The 17,685-nt window shown below is 37.2% G+C and overlaps 1 protein-coding gene across 6 annotated transcripts in view; it reads right to left on the reverse strand.

The window, feature by feature from the left end:
* Positions 1-17,685, reverse strand: part of LOC111564494 (zinc finger MYM-type protein 4-like) — a 73,103-nt gene that overhangs the window by 8,413 nt on the left and 47,005 nt on the right. For all 6 annotated transcript variants that reach the window (XM_023264111.3, XM_055017598.1, XM_055017596.1 and 3 more), the window contains 17 exons: positions 15,357-15,589; positions 15,071-15,251; positions 14,662-14,856; positions 12,695-12,845; positions 11,988-12,103; positions 11,277-11,399; positions 10,887-11,037; positions 9,143-9,315; positions 8,231-8,366; positions 7,466-7,585; positions 7,339-7,376; positions 7,059-7,176; positions 6,654-6,778; positions 4,059-4,266; positions 3,665-3,831; positions 3,437-3,590; positions 696-847 (listed from right to left, as the gene is read on the reverse strand). In XM_023264111.3, the coding sequence (XP_023119879.2) occupies positions 696-847; positions 3,437-3,590; positions 3,665-3,831; positions 4,059-4,266; positions 6,654-6,778; positions 7,059-7,176; positions 7,339-7,376; positions 7,466-7,585; positions 8,231-8,366; positions 9,143-9,315; positions 10,887-11,037; positions 11,277-11,399; positions 11,988-12,103; positions 12,695-12,845; positions 14,662-14,856; positions 15,071-15,251; positions 15,357-15,589 (2,541 nt within the window). The remainder of the gene's footprint in view (positions 1-695; positions 848-3,436; positions 3,591-3,664; positions 3,832-4,058; positions 4,267-6,653; positions 6,779-7,058; positions 7,177-7,338; positions 7,377-7,465; positions 7,586-8,230; positions 8,367-9,142; positions 9,316-10,886; positions 11,038-11,276; positions 11,400-11,987; positions 12,104-12,694; positions 12,846-14,661; positions 14,857-15,070; positions 15,252-15,356; positions 15,590-17,685) is intronic.

A 17,685-nucleotide genomic window follows, 5' to 3' on the forward strand; every position in this document is an offset into this window, starting at 1 on the left:
ATTTTATTATGTAAACAAGTGGTTGTAAAATTCAGTTGTTAAAATTCTAGTTTCTAGTTTATTCCAGTCATGTTTCCCATTAATGTGGCTCTAAGTGTCGTGCTAATTTTGCACTCGTCTTCGTTAGTAGAGATTTGGGGAGAGTTTAGAATGAATTTCCTGCAGCTGATTTTTACAGTCAACAATTTAAAGATTTATTTTGAGTCCAACTGAATGGAAACACAAAAATTAGAAGCCTGGATATGAACAGGTCATCTCTATTCTGTTTTCTGTACTTATCCCGAAATTATTAAAATCTAATTCAATACTTTTTAACACTATGTAGGAATGCTGTTTCTATTACAGACACACATTTCCAACAATTTATTTGATAGTTCATTATATATCAAGTCCCATTCAGGCAAATGCTGACTATTTGGCTGTTTTTCAAGCTTTTCTGCAGCATGTTAAAAAAAACAAAAACATATCTATAAAATATACAGGAACTAAACTGCTATTCTAATGATGTGATGGTGCATCAAAATCCAAAGAGTTTTTAATTTGCCAGTACATTAAATTACCCAAAGTGTACAAAAATGTTGCACAACAAGATACAAAAACTGGAAATTCATCTGAAAATGTAAATACTACCATTAATCAACACCTCAGAGACACTGTATGTGTGCATTTGCGTGTCACAGTGTTCGTTTTCTTGCCTTTTGGATGCCGAGGCAGAGGTAAAAGAGGCCGTCGGGGGAGTACGGTTCTCCATCTGGTTGCTTGACCTCCTTGATGAAGCGATAGAGGCCGTGGCTCAGGTCAACTGCAGAGCAGCGAAGAATATCCGCCCTCAGCCTCACAGAATGAGCTACCGGACGGAAAGAAGAAGTTTTAGTGGATGTTGTGGTCTAGTAACACCTCAGGAACTCTGCCGATGATGCTACGTTTTCACAACCATTTGTAAAAACTACCAGGATGATTTTCATGAACGTTGGTGGAGATGTGAAGCATTACTGAAGGAAGAACCCTTAAAGTTCTGCACTTCAGGCAATGTAGCGCCACCGACTGGTCAAAGTTTTTTTTTTTTTTTTTAAAGTTATTTTTTTTGGCCTTTTTGTCAGCTTTTATTTGATAGGCGCAGTGAGAGAGAGACAGGAAACAGGGGAGAAGAGTCGGGGGAAGACATGCAGCAAAGGGCCGCGAGCGGGAATCGAACCCGGGCCAGCTGCATCGGGGACCAGCCCCTGTACATGGGTCGCCCGCTCAACGCGTTGAGCTATACGGGCGCCCGACTGGTCAAAGTTTTGAATCGCACAACTTTATAATCACATTCAGGGCAAATATCATTCAATTAAACAGTCGTAGAAATATAAAAAACCCTCTAGGAACTTTATAGGGTTCCTAATCATTCGCCACTTAACATGGCTTCTTGAAGAACCAACTGCAGCAGAGGTGACTCAACGAACTTCTAAGAAATGTTCTTCAAAGAATCATTTTGTGGGGTTTGGGGTTCCTCTATTAGAAGAAAAATACTAAGAAAAAATATTGTAGATATTCCTGACTAAAATGGAGAGACTTTTTGCACACAAATCTGTAAATCAGTTGTCAGACAAGATCCCTCACTGCCCAAATACACAAAACTAGTCCATAAAACATGCCTTAAAATATTCAGTTTGGTTCAGTTTTATCCCAATTCACATAATCTGTGATAATGTTCGAGACCCTCCCGTCTTACACAGGTCAACACAACTCTTTTTATTCACATTTAAGCATTGTGTAAATCAGTATTAAGCTAGCAGTATGTTTAACAGAAGTAATAAAAAATAATAAATCCTAACAAGCTCAATAATTTAATCCCAAAAAACCTGCAGCTTAATTTATTAATAACTGATTATAAACAAAACTTATCCTGACCTGTGATAAACTTCCAATAATTGCTTACTAATTGTGTTTTTAAAAAAGAAAATTCCTGTCACAGCAGCAACAACACGCCTCAGCAAAATACAAACAGGTTCTGTAAATATAGATTTTAAAAGTAGTTCTATATTGTAATAAAATAAAGCATTAAAAGACTGTCAACCTTGTTACTCCTTTATCATAAAAGTGAACGAAAATACTAAAATATAATATATATTGTATTATAAGATACAAATTGATCATAAAATAAACATTGAAATACTGCATTGCTTCCCTGAGCACTAAACAGGTACAGAGGATGGTTTTTATCAAATCCTAGTAATGACTCCAATCCTCTACGAGCTGAATTTCAGCCTCTTTCCTTTGGAGGGAGGTTTTTAGTCCCAAGGTGGAGGACAAAATGTTATAAAAACAGCTTTGTTCCTGTCGTCATCACTAATCTCAATAAGAAGTGGTGACATTGCACTTCATTTTGTTTTAGTTTATTTATTTCTTAGCTCTATTTATTATTGTGACTTTTAAAGTTTACATTCTTATCCTGGTTTTTATCCAAGAGATTGCATTTATTTCCCTAAGGTTTTTTATTACGTTTTATTTGTATTTATCTTGATCGTATTTACTTCATCTTATCTTTTTACCTATCCTTGCTGCTATGTTGATGAATGGTGGAACAGTGAGCACTTTTTTGTGATCTTGTGCTTTGTAATAGAATGCCAAATGCAATCATCTTTTATGCAAAACAAATCGAACCACAGGTATAAATAAAGTAACCTTGAACCTTATTGGTAGCAATGACGATAAAATAAAATCACCAAAACAAAGTGTAAATGCAAAAATGTCTACATATAACTCTACAGGAACCCCGTTCTAGTTACAGTGGTGGAAAAAGTTTTCAGAGACCCCATATACTTGCATGCATGTTACATTAAGAATCACTCTTAGGTCTTCAAGTGCAATTTCTTTTAGTACAATCACAGCCATAATACTAAACTAATCCTAAAAAAAGTCATTAAAAACTTAAAATTGACTGGATCCACAAAAATTAGAAATTTTGAGTATTGGGTCATTTTGGTTGAATTTAGTTTTGTTAGTTGTAAACAATAAACAAAAAAATATAATTTGTATTTATTTGTGTCCGTCAAAAGCAGCCACACCTTTTGAAACACAAAAAAAAGATTTTGTACAAATATTTCATGATAATATTTGAGATTGTGTAAAATTTTAATTGTGTCTGAAAACTTTTTTCCATCACTGTAATAGAGTCTGTTTCAGAAATCTCTTTTCTAAACTGAGCTGTTCAAGGCTCTTTGAGAAACAAGTAAGCAACATTCTCTGAACATCCACAGAGTTTTTCAAGGATCTCCTAAAACTAAGGATGCAGCGGAAGAATTTTCTCTTTGCTCATATTCAGGCTGAAGACAGTTTAATAGTTCAGTTTAGGTGGTGATTTTTCTCACTAAATTTTAAGCCTCCAACGAAAAACAAACAGAGTTTACTTTCAGCTGAAGTAGAAGAAGAGAATAAAGAGAGAAGAGCTTACAGGATATGGGTCCCAGGCCGGTTTGAGATTCTCTCCATTGGATCCATCTCTTCCAGGCTTCAATTCCATGTTGAGTGTTCACTTTGTGGCTTTTCTTGGTGGTGACCGTCGGAGCTTCACTCTGAGGCATTTCCTCTTTAGATTTCTTGGACTTCTGCAAAAAAAACAGAGTCGAGATTAGAGCACAGAAACACGATGCTGGACATTATAAAAGGGCCGGTCTGGTACCTTGTTCTTGTTGTTGACCTTCCCTGGAGTTTGTTGTGACGGTGAAGCAGCCGGCGGAGGAGTCGGTGAGATTTCTGACGGACCCATCGAGTCGTGGTTGGCGCCCGACAACAAATCTTCCTGGTCGTCTAAGGTGCATTGATAATCATCTGCATCTACGTTGTCATCTGAAAAAAAAAACGAGGATGGATTAAGGACCAACTGCCACTTAGACAAGAGGAGCTGCAAATATTCTAGAGATATGTTTAGTTGGAATAAAAATATGTGCACCTTCAGCCATGGCTCGAAAACAAGACTAAAGATTCACAGTAACCCTACAATCACCCACACATATTAAAACTTTCAGAATTATTATTATTCTCATTCATTAAAAGTAATTCCTCACATTTCTTACCATCAATTGACTGGGTTTCTTGTCTTTCTCCTTCTTTTGTCTCGTCTCCGTCCTTCTGGTCGTTGTCTTTCTCATTTCTCTCTGTTTGTTCAGTTTCTGTCTCAGGTCTGAGGTTTAAATCTCCATCAGTTGATTCAAGCTGCTTTGTCTCTTCAGTTGTTTTTGTTGAACTATCTGACATCGCAGGAACAAATACAGGAACAGGAAGCTGTGAAAAACAGATCGAAAAAGACAAATTTAACAATCTGCTTCCCAGATAGACATGTAAACGAACTCAAACAAGAATTGTGAAGGTGTGTTCATATTTCAGCTTTGGAAGTTAATACATTATTATTTAGAAAATAATTTTAGAAAATTTGTAATACACTGAATTAGACTATCTCACTGAACTTTATATAATTACACACACATGCACCGATCAGTCATAACATTCTGACCACTGACAGTTGAAGTGAATAACACTGATTATCTCTTCATCATGACTCCTGATAATGGCTTGGATATATCAGGCAGCAAGTGAACATTTTGTCCTCTAAGTTGATGTTAGAAGCACGAAAAACGGGCAAGTGTAACCCAAACTAGTTCAACATGGCTAAAACTGATCTAAAATTCCTAAAATTTGTTGAAAATGTGTCCAAAATTAGGTCAAATCTGTCCCAAATGACTAAAACTTGTCCAAAATGCATTAAAAAATTGCCCAGAATGACCCATTAGTCCCAAAACGTGCAAATAGAAGCAAGAAGGTGCTAATATAACATGTCCTTGTGTGCACTGCTCTACTTCTAGCTGCACACATCATTGCAAATACACAAAACTAGGCTCAAAATGTGTCCACAATGACATAAATCTTGAATCTTTGAATTCTATTCTGGATTTGACAGGGAGCCAGAGGAGTTGCTGTAAGACAGGGGTGGTGTGATGAAATGAGGGGGTTTTGGAGATGATGCGAGCATTGTGTCTTTCAAGACTAAAACGTTCTCAAAATGAATAAAAATTAGTCTAAAATGACATAAATCTTGACAAAATTATTTTCTAAATGTCCCAAATGACTAAAATTTATGCAAAATTCCTAAAATGTGTCAAATTTTAGGTGAAATCTATTCAAAATGGCCCAAGTTTGTTTAAAATTAGTCCAAAATGACTAAAACTTGTCCAAAATACACCCGGTGATCCACGTGAATTAAAGTTGGCGGGATGCGTCTCTTCCCTGGGGAACACATGGCACCAGGATGCATTATGGGAAGAAGACAAGCCAGCGGAGGCAGTGAGATGCTTTGGACAATGTTCTACTGGGAAACCTTGGGTCCTGCTGTCCATGTGGATGTTACTTTGACATGTACCACCTACCTAAGCATTGTTGCAGACCATGAACACCCTTCATGGAAACAGTGTTCCATGATGACCTCTTTCAGCCACAGAAATGGTTCAGGAAAGGTTTGAGGAGAACAACAACCAGTTTGAGGTGTTGACTTGGCCTCCAAATTCCCCAGATCTCAATCCAATCCAGCATCTGTGGGATGTGCTGGACAAACAAGTCTGATCCATGGAGGCTCCACCTCAAAACTTCCTGGACTTAAAGGATCAGCTGCGAACATCTTGGTGCCAGATACCAGGGCACACCTTCAGGGTCTAGTAGAGTCCAGATACCACAGCACACCTTTAGGGTCTAGTGGAGTCCAGATACCACAGGACACCTTCAGGGTCTAGTAGAGTCCAGATACCACAGCACACCGTCAGGGGTCTAGTGGAGTCCAGATATCACAGCACACCTTCAAGGGTCTAGTAGAGTCCAGATACCACAGGACACCTTCAGGGTCTAGTAGAGTCCAGATACCACAGCACACCGTCAGGGGTCTAGTGGAGTCCAGATATCACAGCACACCTTCAAGGGTCTAGTGGAGTCCAGATACCACAGGACACCTTCAGGGTCTAGTAGAGTCCAGATACCACAGGACACCTTCAGGGGTCTAGTGGAGTCCAGATACCACAGGACACCTTCAGGGGTCTAGTGGAGTCCAGATACCACAGCACACCTTCAGGGGTCTAGTGGAGTCCAGATACCACAGCACACCTTCAGGGGTCTAGTGGAGTCCAGATACCACAGCACACCTTCAGGGGTCTAGTGGAGTCCATTAGATGGGTCAAGGAAAGGTTGGACCAACAAAATATTCAGCAGGTGATCTTAATGTTATGACTGGTCGGTGTATACATGGTGGTTCTGCTGCTACCTTTCATGTTTACAGCTGTACAGCGATGAAATATACACATTATAGTCACTGCCAGAATCACTTTCTTTAGACTAAGGTTTGCAATAAAGTTTTGGTGCTTATTTATTTATAACTGCTGCAGTTTATTTTATGGTTGTGTCTATTTGGTTAAGGAGGGTTTTCTGATTTTCTCTGCATGTGACAATAAACCTCTTGAATCTTTAATCAAAAACTAATTGTTGGAGTGTAAGTCACTCACAGGAGGTTTTATGAAGATACCTGTCCATTTAAATTAATCTGCTCTTCACCTGTAGTGTCCAATTTGCATATTTAAAGAATGAGAGCATTTTAAAAGCTTCGTATTTGGCTTTATCGGTGTTTAACTCACCGGTAATGGCAGGCCAACAGGCTGTGGTGTGTACTGAGTGTACATGTTCATAGGTAGAGGAACGTAAACCGGCACCGGCACTGGCACCGGGACACGAAGGACCACGACTTCAGGATCAACTTTATCTTTAAAGAAATGAAAAAGAAATCAGAATCAGCATTAATTCTAGAAAAATGTTACGAGTGAGTAGAGATTTAATCATCATCAAAGACGTGTGCTGGTCTGATATTGACATTTTCTGATAAACTAAGATGGTGTTGGTTGATATTTAGCAAAAATAAAAGCTAAACACAGGAAAACAGGATACACCGGGAGATGTTTTGATCAGACTATATCAGTTGCTAAATCAGTGCATCAGAAAAAAAGTACTTGGCTGATGATTTAAAGTTGTGATATGTGTTTTACCTGTTTGTGCTTCAGTTTCAGCAGTTTCTGCTACACAGGAAGTTCCTTTGTTGTGGACCAGTGGAGTGCAGAGCATTGATTTATTCTTTAATTCTTTGGGGACTGTTTGAACACTGGCCTGGAAGGCAGAGACATCATAAAAAAATATTTTCAAAAACAAGAAATCAAACATCAAAAGGGGCAAGAATGCATGTCTACAGCTTATTATTATACAGGAGGTTATTTGTAACACAACTTGGCAGAAAAGTAGAAGCACTCTGATGATTTTTTATAAACTTACATGTCCAACAACTTTTGTTTGAATGTCAGCGACGGAGACTGTGTCGACAGGAAAAAAAAAGCTGAAATCAGAGCAGCAACCAAACCAAAATATGCTTAGAATCTGAGAATTAATTGTGTGTTTGTACCGTTCTGTGCAGAGTTTGTAGAAGTGTTATTCCGCGCAGACAGAGCGCTGGCCAGTGACATAACGTTAGCGATGACGGGAGAGGACTGTGTCGTCACTGCAGATCCAGAAGCTGGAGAGGCTGCAGGCAGGAAACAGAGGCAAGTTTTTATACAGCAAATAGCAAGAAACATCTAAATTTAAGGTTTTTAGGCACATATGATCTCAACAATCTGAAAGAAAACAAGCCAAAACATCACCTCAGGTCTCAATCTCATGCACACATATGAATTCTGTGCCATTTTTTCCTTCAATCCAGATAAATTTCTGAATAATTAGCAAAAAAACCCACAACCAATTATTTGATTAAACATGTAATGTGTATCTCTGACAGCCTCTCTTTCAACACAATCTACTTATAACTTCGAACAAAAAAATAAAATATGGTTCTACTGTATATTTCTTCTTTTATCTACTCTGGAAATGGATTGTTTAACAGCTTTTGTTGTTTTTACAGCTAAATTTTGCACATGACATCCTAATAAAGACTGAACCGAGCAGTACCTAGCAAACTGTGAGGCTTCATGAGACTGAGACTTTAGGACGAGAAATGTGATAAAATTCTAACTTTCCAAGTTGTTCAGAGCTAATTTAAAGACGCCTCTGGCTCTATATGAGCTTCAAACAAGGAAAATATCCAGGAAATGTCTGGATTGTAACTTCTGAACACAGACAGACATAAAAAAAAACGAGTTTAAATTGCAGCACCGTCAGTAAACATACAGACCTGCGTCGACCGTGTGGACTTTGTTATTGCAGAAGTGCAGCAGACATTTTAGATCGCAGAAGTGTTTGACTTCTCCGACCATCGGAAGACTCTGCTTCAGTTTCCCTTTGCAGCCGCAGGAGTCACATTTTGCAACCTGAAAGCAGACAGAGTGAAAAAATGTAGTAATTTTGCGCAGAATTTCTTTTCATCTTCATCCACGCAGGGTGAACAATTCATCTTCTGAATATTGTACTAATTATTTGTCTATAAACTTTCAGAAAATAAAATTATCTAGGTGAAGTGTTTTTGCTTATGACACAGAATTTGCACCAAATAGATCTGAAACTAGATTTACAAGATGGTTCACAAAAGTCCTTATTTATTATTACTCCATCAAGGAACGGCGGAGTTATGTGACGATCGGCATACGTTTGTCTGTCCGTTAGCAACATTACTCAAAAACGGACTAATATATTTTGATGAAATTTTCAGTGAAGGTCAGAAATGACACAAGGACCAAGTGATTAGATTTTGGCAGTGAAGCAGCTTATAGTCTGGATCCCCAGATTTGTTAAAGATTTCTGTGGCACAGCATGCCTTTGCAGGCTGAGAAATGCAGAAATAATTCACATTTGGAAAGTTTGAGGCAAAAAGAGCTGCTCAAATGTAAATGTTTGGATTTGTCCAAGTTATTTAAGGTCTTCATCTCACTATGTGACGTGTGAACTGGCACAATATAAATAAAACTGGAACAGACGTGCATCTGTAGAGTGCTGAACTACAAAAACTACAAATCTTAAAGATCTGTTTGTGCATAAAAGTACTAAGACAATTTTTGATTTATTTTTTTAAAACTTCTAACCCATGAAAAAGGAAATGTGCTCAGTTAAATTGACACACTTCGTATGATCGGCAGAAGTTTGTACTCACGTTGTTTTGGAGGTTTTTGTAGTTTTTGCTGCATTCTTTAGAGCAGAATTCTACTTCTGTTCCTTCATTGTGTTTCGTCACCACAGTAACGGCGATCGACAGGCAGTAAGCACAAGAACAGTAGCGCTGGCCTGGTTTGCTTTCCAGGTCATGATGAAGGAGAACTCTGCAGCCTGAAGGAGAGAAAAAACAAGTTCCTATTAATTTCACCTTGAGCATTAAACACGCTGCATTCAGTACAAGTGGTGTAATAATATCAAAATATGACTTTAATGTGGTAAATTGCTAAATATATCAATACTGAAATGATGCCACAGCAAGAACCTTAAACATCAGGAGAAGTTATGGAGTCATAAATGATAGAACATGGAACATGTGGCAGTGAAAGAAGCCATAAAACAGCAGCAGTGAACTACACTGTTCAAAAAAATCAAGTAAATAAAGTGAAAATCTCACAGCAAAGGGTCTCCAGAAAAAAAGAAAAAAAAAGGGGGAAATACTGCTACGTTCAAAAACTGAGAAAATAACAGCAAATATCTTAAAAATAATGACATTTAAGCTGATTGTACAGTGTACATATGTGGACATTATGTAGTTTTGGCCTGTTTTTTTTTTAAATATAGTCGACAGCAATATTTTTTGTGATTTTTACAAGATATTATTATTTTACTTGATATTATCTGTAATTTAACAAACCAGACTGTAAAATACCAGTTTATATAGTTCTTAGACATTTTAACATACATTTTTTTTTGTCAAATACTGTGTAATACCTGTACAATAATGTTTTTCTGCATAGAATAAAAAATGAGTAATATTACAGTCAAATCTTGTAAAAGAACAACTTACTATTAAAAATACAGTTTTGTTTTTTTTTTTTTTTAAAGTTATTTTTTTGGCCTTTTATCGGCTTTTATTGGATAGGTGCAGTGTGAGAGAGACAGGAAACAGGAGAAGAGTCAGGGGAAGACATGCAGCAAAGGGCCGCGAGCGGGAATCGAACCCGGGCCAGCTGCATCGGGGACCAGCCCCTGTACATGGGTCACCCGCTCAACGCGTTGAGCTATACGGGCGCCCAAAAATACAGGTTTTTGATGTGGACATTATTTACAGTTTTGGTCTATTTTTTTTATGTCTAACACATAATTTACATTTTTTTTCCATGGTTATACTAGACAGTATTTGTAATTTAACAAAACTCAAAAAAATCTGTAAAATAACGTTAAAATTGTTCATAAAATTACAGTTAAACTTTTTTTTTTTTTTTTACAGTGGACTGTACCACAATGTAGTCACATATTTTCATAACCAACCACAACTAAAGGAACTTTTTATTAACATGGTTTTTCCTCCTTCACGTCACACTGTGGCTTCTAAAAGGTTAAATCCTTGTAGCAGAACTTTAGTGCACATTTTAATCTCCCACTTAAGAAATTCAGCTGATCATTTCTAACTGGTGTTGCTGAACTGAATATCTGTTGATTGTTAGCAGCAAAAATGTTTTCCCTGTTGGTAAGAAAAAAAAAAAAAAAAATCACTAAAAAGACAAAAGCTCAATCAATGCAACTCACAGAAATACGGCTTCTATTAAAACACTGTCATTCTTAAAGTATGAGTACTAATGAAATGAGTCCAGTTTCTAACAGCCGACACTTTCCAGTATCTTTATGCTGTGCAACACCATCATGTGCCCTGATAAGTTCCAACACAATCCAGCTTTACAAATGTTCTGGTGTCTCCTTACTGTCGCTGCAGAAGTTGCACTCTTTGTCCTCGACCCTCTTGGTGTCCTTGATGATCCTGACGTTCTTACAGTATTCGCAGGTTCCCGTGATGTTGTTGGCCTTTTTAAACTCCTGAGAACAGGCCAGGCTGCACACAAAGTTCATCTTGTCCTGCACAAAGACACAAAAACAGTCCACATAAACTCTCTATTCATAATCTAGAAACTCTAAACTGACAACATTGTCCGAATAAAACTGTACAATCGACAGGTTTAGCTTTACATCTTCCCTGAAGGCATTTCAGCAGTAGAAGCTTAAGTATTTAGAGCTGTTGACACAACATGTGTCCCCTTTTGTCCCAACTTTACATGAGCTGGATCTCTCTGTGTTAAAAAACAGAGCTATCAAACCTTTCTCTGGATGACTTTAGGTGTAGTTTTGATGGTACGTCGACACTGAGCACACAGAAGTTTCTCTGGAGGTTTAGAAGCTCCTGCCGGGTCAGTTGGAGCAGCCAAGTCTTTCTCACTCTCCTGGGGCACAGAAAAGCAAAAAAACATGCAGAAGCTTTAGATTTATACAAGATAATAAATAAGGTCAGGTAGTTAGAATAAGACTTGGCTAACATCATACTGCATGTGAACTTTAACCTGGTGTATGGTGGTATGTGAGCTTTAATCTGAGGTGCTGTTAATTTCTGAGGCTGGTAACGCTAATGAATTTTAACTCTTCCTTTCCTGGGGCCATCCTCACGAGAGCCAGTTCTCTCACAGCCTTTGATGGTTTTTGCAACGAAGTTCTTGAAATTTTCCAGATGGACTGGCCTTCTTGTCTTAAGGTAATGATGGGCTGTCATTTCTCTTTACTGAATTGGTGATTCTTGCCATAACAGGGATTACGGGCTATCAACTGTGTACTAACCCTACCTGTATACAACACAGCTGATGCTCTCAAACACATTAAGAAGTAGTTCCACAAACTGAATCAACACCTGTGAATTCAAAACCATTCCAGGAGACTACCTCTACCAGTTTTTATGTCTTTGGTATTAATCTACAATGTGGAACATAATTACGGTAAAACAAATAAAAACCATTGAATGAGAAGGTCTGACATGTTACCTTAAAGGCCATTGCACACGTTAGAGTGCAGAAGTTCTTGATGGAGGAATCTGACATGGCGAGATGACATGCGGGAACTGAGGTTTTACCACAGTGGTCACAATTCAATGAGGCTCCTGAGAGGAAGGGAAGGTTTAATTATAAAAACTTGGTCAATGGCAGAGACGCAAATATTACAGCCATTTAATAAACAACCGTAGAGCTGTCATGTTACCACAATGTGTATTTTTGAGCATTTTGAAGTATTACATTTAGAACAGTTTGAAAAAATGTTTTCCATTTTGCAATTTTGATGCCCCTTTGAGGCTTTTTGACTTTTTCCAAACAGATTTGATGCACTTCATAGGAGATGAAGAAGGTTTGATGTCACAAACATTCGACTGATTGTTTGTTTCTGCTTCTACAGACTCTGGACAACATAAAACACGGATGATGCAGGTGAGACAAAGGAATAATTATTTTGCCAGATACAACAGTTTCTGAAGGCTTCATTCCAAGTTGTTTGTTTCTTCTTCAAGGTTCTAGCAAACAACTGTCTTTGTTTCCGGCTTCTTCTACTCTGTGTAATGTAGCCTAGAGCGCCACCTTCAGGGAAAACTATGCCGCCTCCAAAGCATTTCTAAAAAACATTTTCCATTACGTTTCTAATCTTTGCTGTAAATTAAAAACTAAGAGCAAACCAAAGACGGAGAGCAGCTGTATCGTACCTGAAGCACTGACGGCCTGGATCTTTGACGCCATCACACAGCTGCAGGAGCAGAAAAACTCAACCACGTTATCCCTGTTTCTATGTTCAACCATGTTTGACATCGGATTGGAGGTGTGGCACATCGCACAGGGCTGCGGTGTTTGGATTTTCTGTCAAATAATCAGAAGAAAAGACAAAATCTGAAGTCAAATCACCAACTTGGTCCCAATGAGCAAATTCTATGTGTATGAAATATAAGTTTTCACCTGATCTTGTGGGGCAAACATTCCTTTTCCTTGTATTTGCCTTTTTCTAACTTATTTATCACCTAATTCAGCGGTCTCCAACCTTTTTCAAGCAAGACAATTTTCTGTGGACCGGTCATCGTCCACGTAACAAACATTTATCTTTTTTCTTTTCTTTTTTTTTGTTGTCCTAAACGAAATGAAATTGGGTCGTTCCATGATTGGAGGACATTTGGGCAACAAAATTCCTTAAAAATAAACCTTCGCTTTTACAATTTTCTGCTCCATATCCATCAATAATAGGTAATAAACTATCAAAGGCTTGATTGGCTCAGCTTCCACATCAATGGTAGCATTTTTATTCCATGTTTTCTGTGTTGTTTGCTAACCCTACTCTAATCACAGTAACAGGGTTGCTAATCCATGCTAATGTGATCTTTTTCTCAGCAGTAGAAGCTAGATATTTAGCTGCTGTTACTGCTGACCAAGAGGACAAACTGACTGATGGAAAACAGTCAAAAGAATTAGTCTGATCCTGATAATATGAGGTAGAGTGAGACATTCAATCAAGCCTGACAATGTTATGAAAATATGAAAACTAGAATAGTGGACACAGCTTTGCTCTGACCATTCTTTAGGAAAACTGATGATTTTAATTCCATCGTTTCATGTGATTCACTGTTTTCTTCTTCTTCTACTAGCTACAAAGGTTATGCTAACAGGGATGTTGTGAGACACGTATAATAATTATTCTTTAAATATTATGTTGATTAAAATTTTTTTCTCCACAATTACAAGAGACATCAATGAGAAAAATAATACCAAAAAAAGGAGATTTAAATTTTATTATAACTGTTTTATTTGAGATTTAATTTGGTCAGCAGGGGTGGAACAAGAGAAAAATGGCATTTTAGGGGAAACTACAGACTTATTTGGTATTTTAAAAAGTATTTTCAAACACGATTTTCTCCTAGTTTTTTCTAATTTTTTTCTCAAGACACGTAAATTTACACAACAACTGCATGTTTTAGTATTTTGTACATGGATTATCTGATATTTGATGGGTGGGATGTAAAATGTCCTCCAGTTCTGGAATGACCTAAATACTTTTGGAAATGAGTCATTTCAGTTTTTGATTTTCAAGAAATTTGCAAACATTTCTAAACCGCGTTCTCACTTTGTCATTATTGGTTACTGAGTAAAGATGGATAGGGAAAATTTTATGTTTCTATTTTATACATTAAAAATTCAGTCTACGCTCTAACCGTCCTCCAATTCTGGAATGACCCAATTACTTTTTATTGCTAAATATGCAATTACTTCTTACTCACTTCTGTCTCAGTCTCTCCCTCTTTTCAACGAAGCTCTCCAAAGACGTTTGTTTTTTATTAATTTTAGTAGAGGTTAGATCTACGGCTTCATTTACCATAAAAATTGACAGTCAAGTTCGGGAAACAAGCACAGATGGAAGATGATCTAGTTGTTTTTCAAAATAAAACACTGTGTAGACTCTGCAGGAAGATAAATAATACATTTTTATTCTTTCTGGGCGGCTCAGTACCAAACAATCTGACCTAATTTAGTCCATTAACTCTGACTTTCCACAAAAATAAACTAAAAATTTAGTCGAACCCACTACTTGCCTTTAAAAAAAATAAGTTTCTTTGTTTTCCACAGAAATCAAAAGTGCACAAATCTTCCTTCCATACATTCTCTGATGTTACTTGCTGAACGTTCTTACCTGCTTGAACTGGACCAGACACTCAGCGCCGCACAGTGTTTTGTTTCCGTCCTCCATCTTCAGCGTGAGTGGCGAGCTGCTGCAGGATCGACAGTTAACGCAGACCGACAACTTGTTCATGTTGCAGAAACGGAGGAAACAGGGTTCGCTGCAGATTTTATGAACGACGCCCTGCTGTATGATCTCCTTTTTACTCTGCGGGAGGATAAACAAAAAGACAGAATTCAGTCTCATTTTAGTTTAAATCATAAACCTAGAGAAGGGAGCATTTATTAGTGAGCTGCAGATGCTTTTGTTTGTTTGTTTGTTTGTTTTTCTGTGTAATATTTACAAAAAAGTGTAAAGAAACTGTGGTTAAGATCACTGGGAAACAAAATCAGATGTTTGTGGAGCTGCTCCTGTCTCTTACGATGCAGTATCTGCTGCACATGCTGCACTGTGAATGCGATGCGATGGGAACGACGGGGATTTTGCTCGACACGCTGCTCTTGTAGTTGAAGGACGACAGACAGGTCTGGCTGCAGAAATCCTTTTCAGTCCCCTCGTTATCCACCGAGGCCTGGAGGACGTCCTGATGCTGCGTTATCACCCTGAGAGAACGAGGAAGGAGAAGAGCAATTCAAAATCTACAACTTGATTCAGCGTCTATGTTTAGATGGAGCTGAGCTGAAGGATGAGGATGTTGGATGACTCACTGAAGGCAGAAGTGGCACGTCTTCTTCACTGACTTCATCTGGAAAAACTTCAGCAGGCAGGACGAGGAGCAGAATATTTCTTGGTGGCCTTTCCTCTGATAAACAGTCTCTCCGTCCATCAGAACGTTTTTGCAGCTGGAGCAGGACGCCGGTAGATCCATGTGGGTCAGAGTTGGCTTTGTGGGTTTGGAGTCTCCGTTCAAAGAGAAAACTGAGCCGATCTTCAAGTCCTCCTGTCAAAACCAGAACAGAAACATGATGCACAGCCACAAAGGAGCTTTTGAGAGACTTCAAATGACAGTAAAACACAGAATATCTAGAAACTGTTAGCTATTATTTCATTCATTGACAAAAGAAAAAAGCAATTCAATGCAATACAAAAACATAAGTTTCCAAAGTTCTGAATGAATGGGAGCAGAAAGAAGAATAAACTTATGTAATCTCCCCCTTCATATCAAACAATCAGTTTATAATGAGCGTTAAAAACAAACAACAAAATGACTTCAGCCACTCTCACTCACATCAAGTTTTCTCTCAGAACAAACACTATACAACTGTACTCCATTTCTTTGTATTTTAATAATATGCTAGTTTTAATTACATATTTAAATTTTGCGTGTGATTCCTCGTCTAGATTGTTCCATAAATGGACCTCTTTCACAGAACTGCAACGTTCCACTAATTTTGGCCTAAATCTTGGTTTTATGAAGATCTTTTAAATTACATTTACTTTCTCTTTTTGCAAATCTGTTCTGTACTGCTTTCATATAAATATATAATAATAAATATTTAAGGTAGAGGGACGTGAACAGGATTTATGTTTCAGAAATATTTCAAAAATTCTGATCATTTTAGAAACTGATGTTGAGATTGATGGATTTCGACTGCAGCAGTGGCTTTAGAGTAACCACATTTTCAGGCCGTTTTTTGTTCCTGCCACATTTTTCCTCACTGTGGGATCTTTTTCTTTTCCTGCAACATTAAATCCTGCACCTCTATGGAAACAGAACCATGAGGAAGGAGAATGAACTCACAAATGTTTTATGTACAATATAACACTGCTAAAATGTCAGAAATAATAAAAAACTAAAAAAACAGAAGTTGAACTTCTTTGAATTTTTAATTATACAGAAATGAAAAAAAATGGAATCCATGACAAAAATATTTTTCCAAATGTCTACGGTTGCTACCAGTATTTGGAAAAGAATTATGAATCTACATACTATAGATATTTTTACTCCTTACAGTTTTAATTTTAATACGCTGCCAGCAGATCAGCAGAATAGTAACTGAAGTTTTGTCACGTGAAGAAGAGGACAGATTTTTTATTTTTTTTGTATTTTACACATTCTGGTTAGACCGTATAGGTTATTTTAGGCAGATTTTGAAATGAGATGTTAAATAAAATGACTTTGAAGAAATATAATTTTAAGCCAAGATTTGGTAAAAAGTTTATTTTTTAAAATGACCCAGTGAGCTTGTTTTCTTGCAATATCTTTGTAATTAAAAGTTTTTATCATTTCATTTTCCAGCTATTCCTCAAAAAACATGTTTTGGATATAATTCTATTCACATTTTTAAGTTAATTTTTAAACTTTTAAATAAATTGTCATATTTCTATTACTACCCCAAGCTCTTTGTCACTGCTAATATACAATAGGACGTGCACAGCTGGAGGAAAAGAATGGAAAAATGTCAGCAAAATGGATGTTGATGTTCTTCTATTGCTGTTCTGTGTAATATTCTTTATTTTCAATTATCAAAATGTTCAAAATCTGTTTAGAGAAAAATAAACACATTTCGAACATAAAGTCATTCTTGTGTGGACAAAAATATAATACAGACAATAATATTAATTATTATTAACAAAAACAACAGAAAATGACATAAAAACACATTGATTCTTATACGGCTCATTTTTGACCCACTTGTGGGAGAGTGTAGGGTCCAATCACTCATTCATCTAAGGGTTAAAAAAAAATCACCGGCATGTAGAACAGGTTTTAGAATTCAGAGGGTTAAGGTTCTTGTATTTCCATATTTTTTCTCCTCCGTATACTTCCACTCACTGCATGAAGCACTACTAAATGGAAATATTGTGCTTTTGATGCACACATTCAGCTGAAGTAATCCTCAATATTGAATATGTCCAGTTATGAATAGGTAATTTTCTGCTATCACATGGTGGTAAAATGTAACATTAAATGTATGCTGCTTCTAAATATCGTTTATTAGTCTTTTTTTAAATCAGTATTGGCCCCGGAAACCCATGTTGGCCCATCTTAAATTATTCCATTCATTGTTTACCCCATTGCATTGTTTTATGCAG

The sequence above is a fragment of the Amphiprion ocellaris genome, chromosome 15 (assembly GCF_022539595.1).
Source record: "Amphiprion ocellaris isolate individual 3 ecotype Okinawa chromosome 15, ASM2253959v1, whole genome shotgun sequence".
Classification (NCBI taxonomy): domain Eukaryota; kingdom Metazoa; phylum Chordata; class Actinopteri; family Pomacentridae; genus Amphiprion; species Amphiprion ocellaris.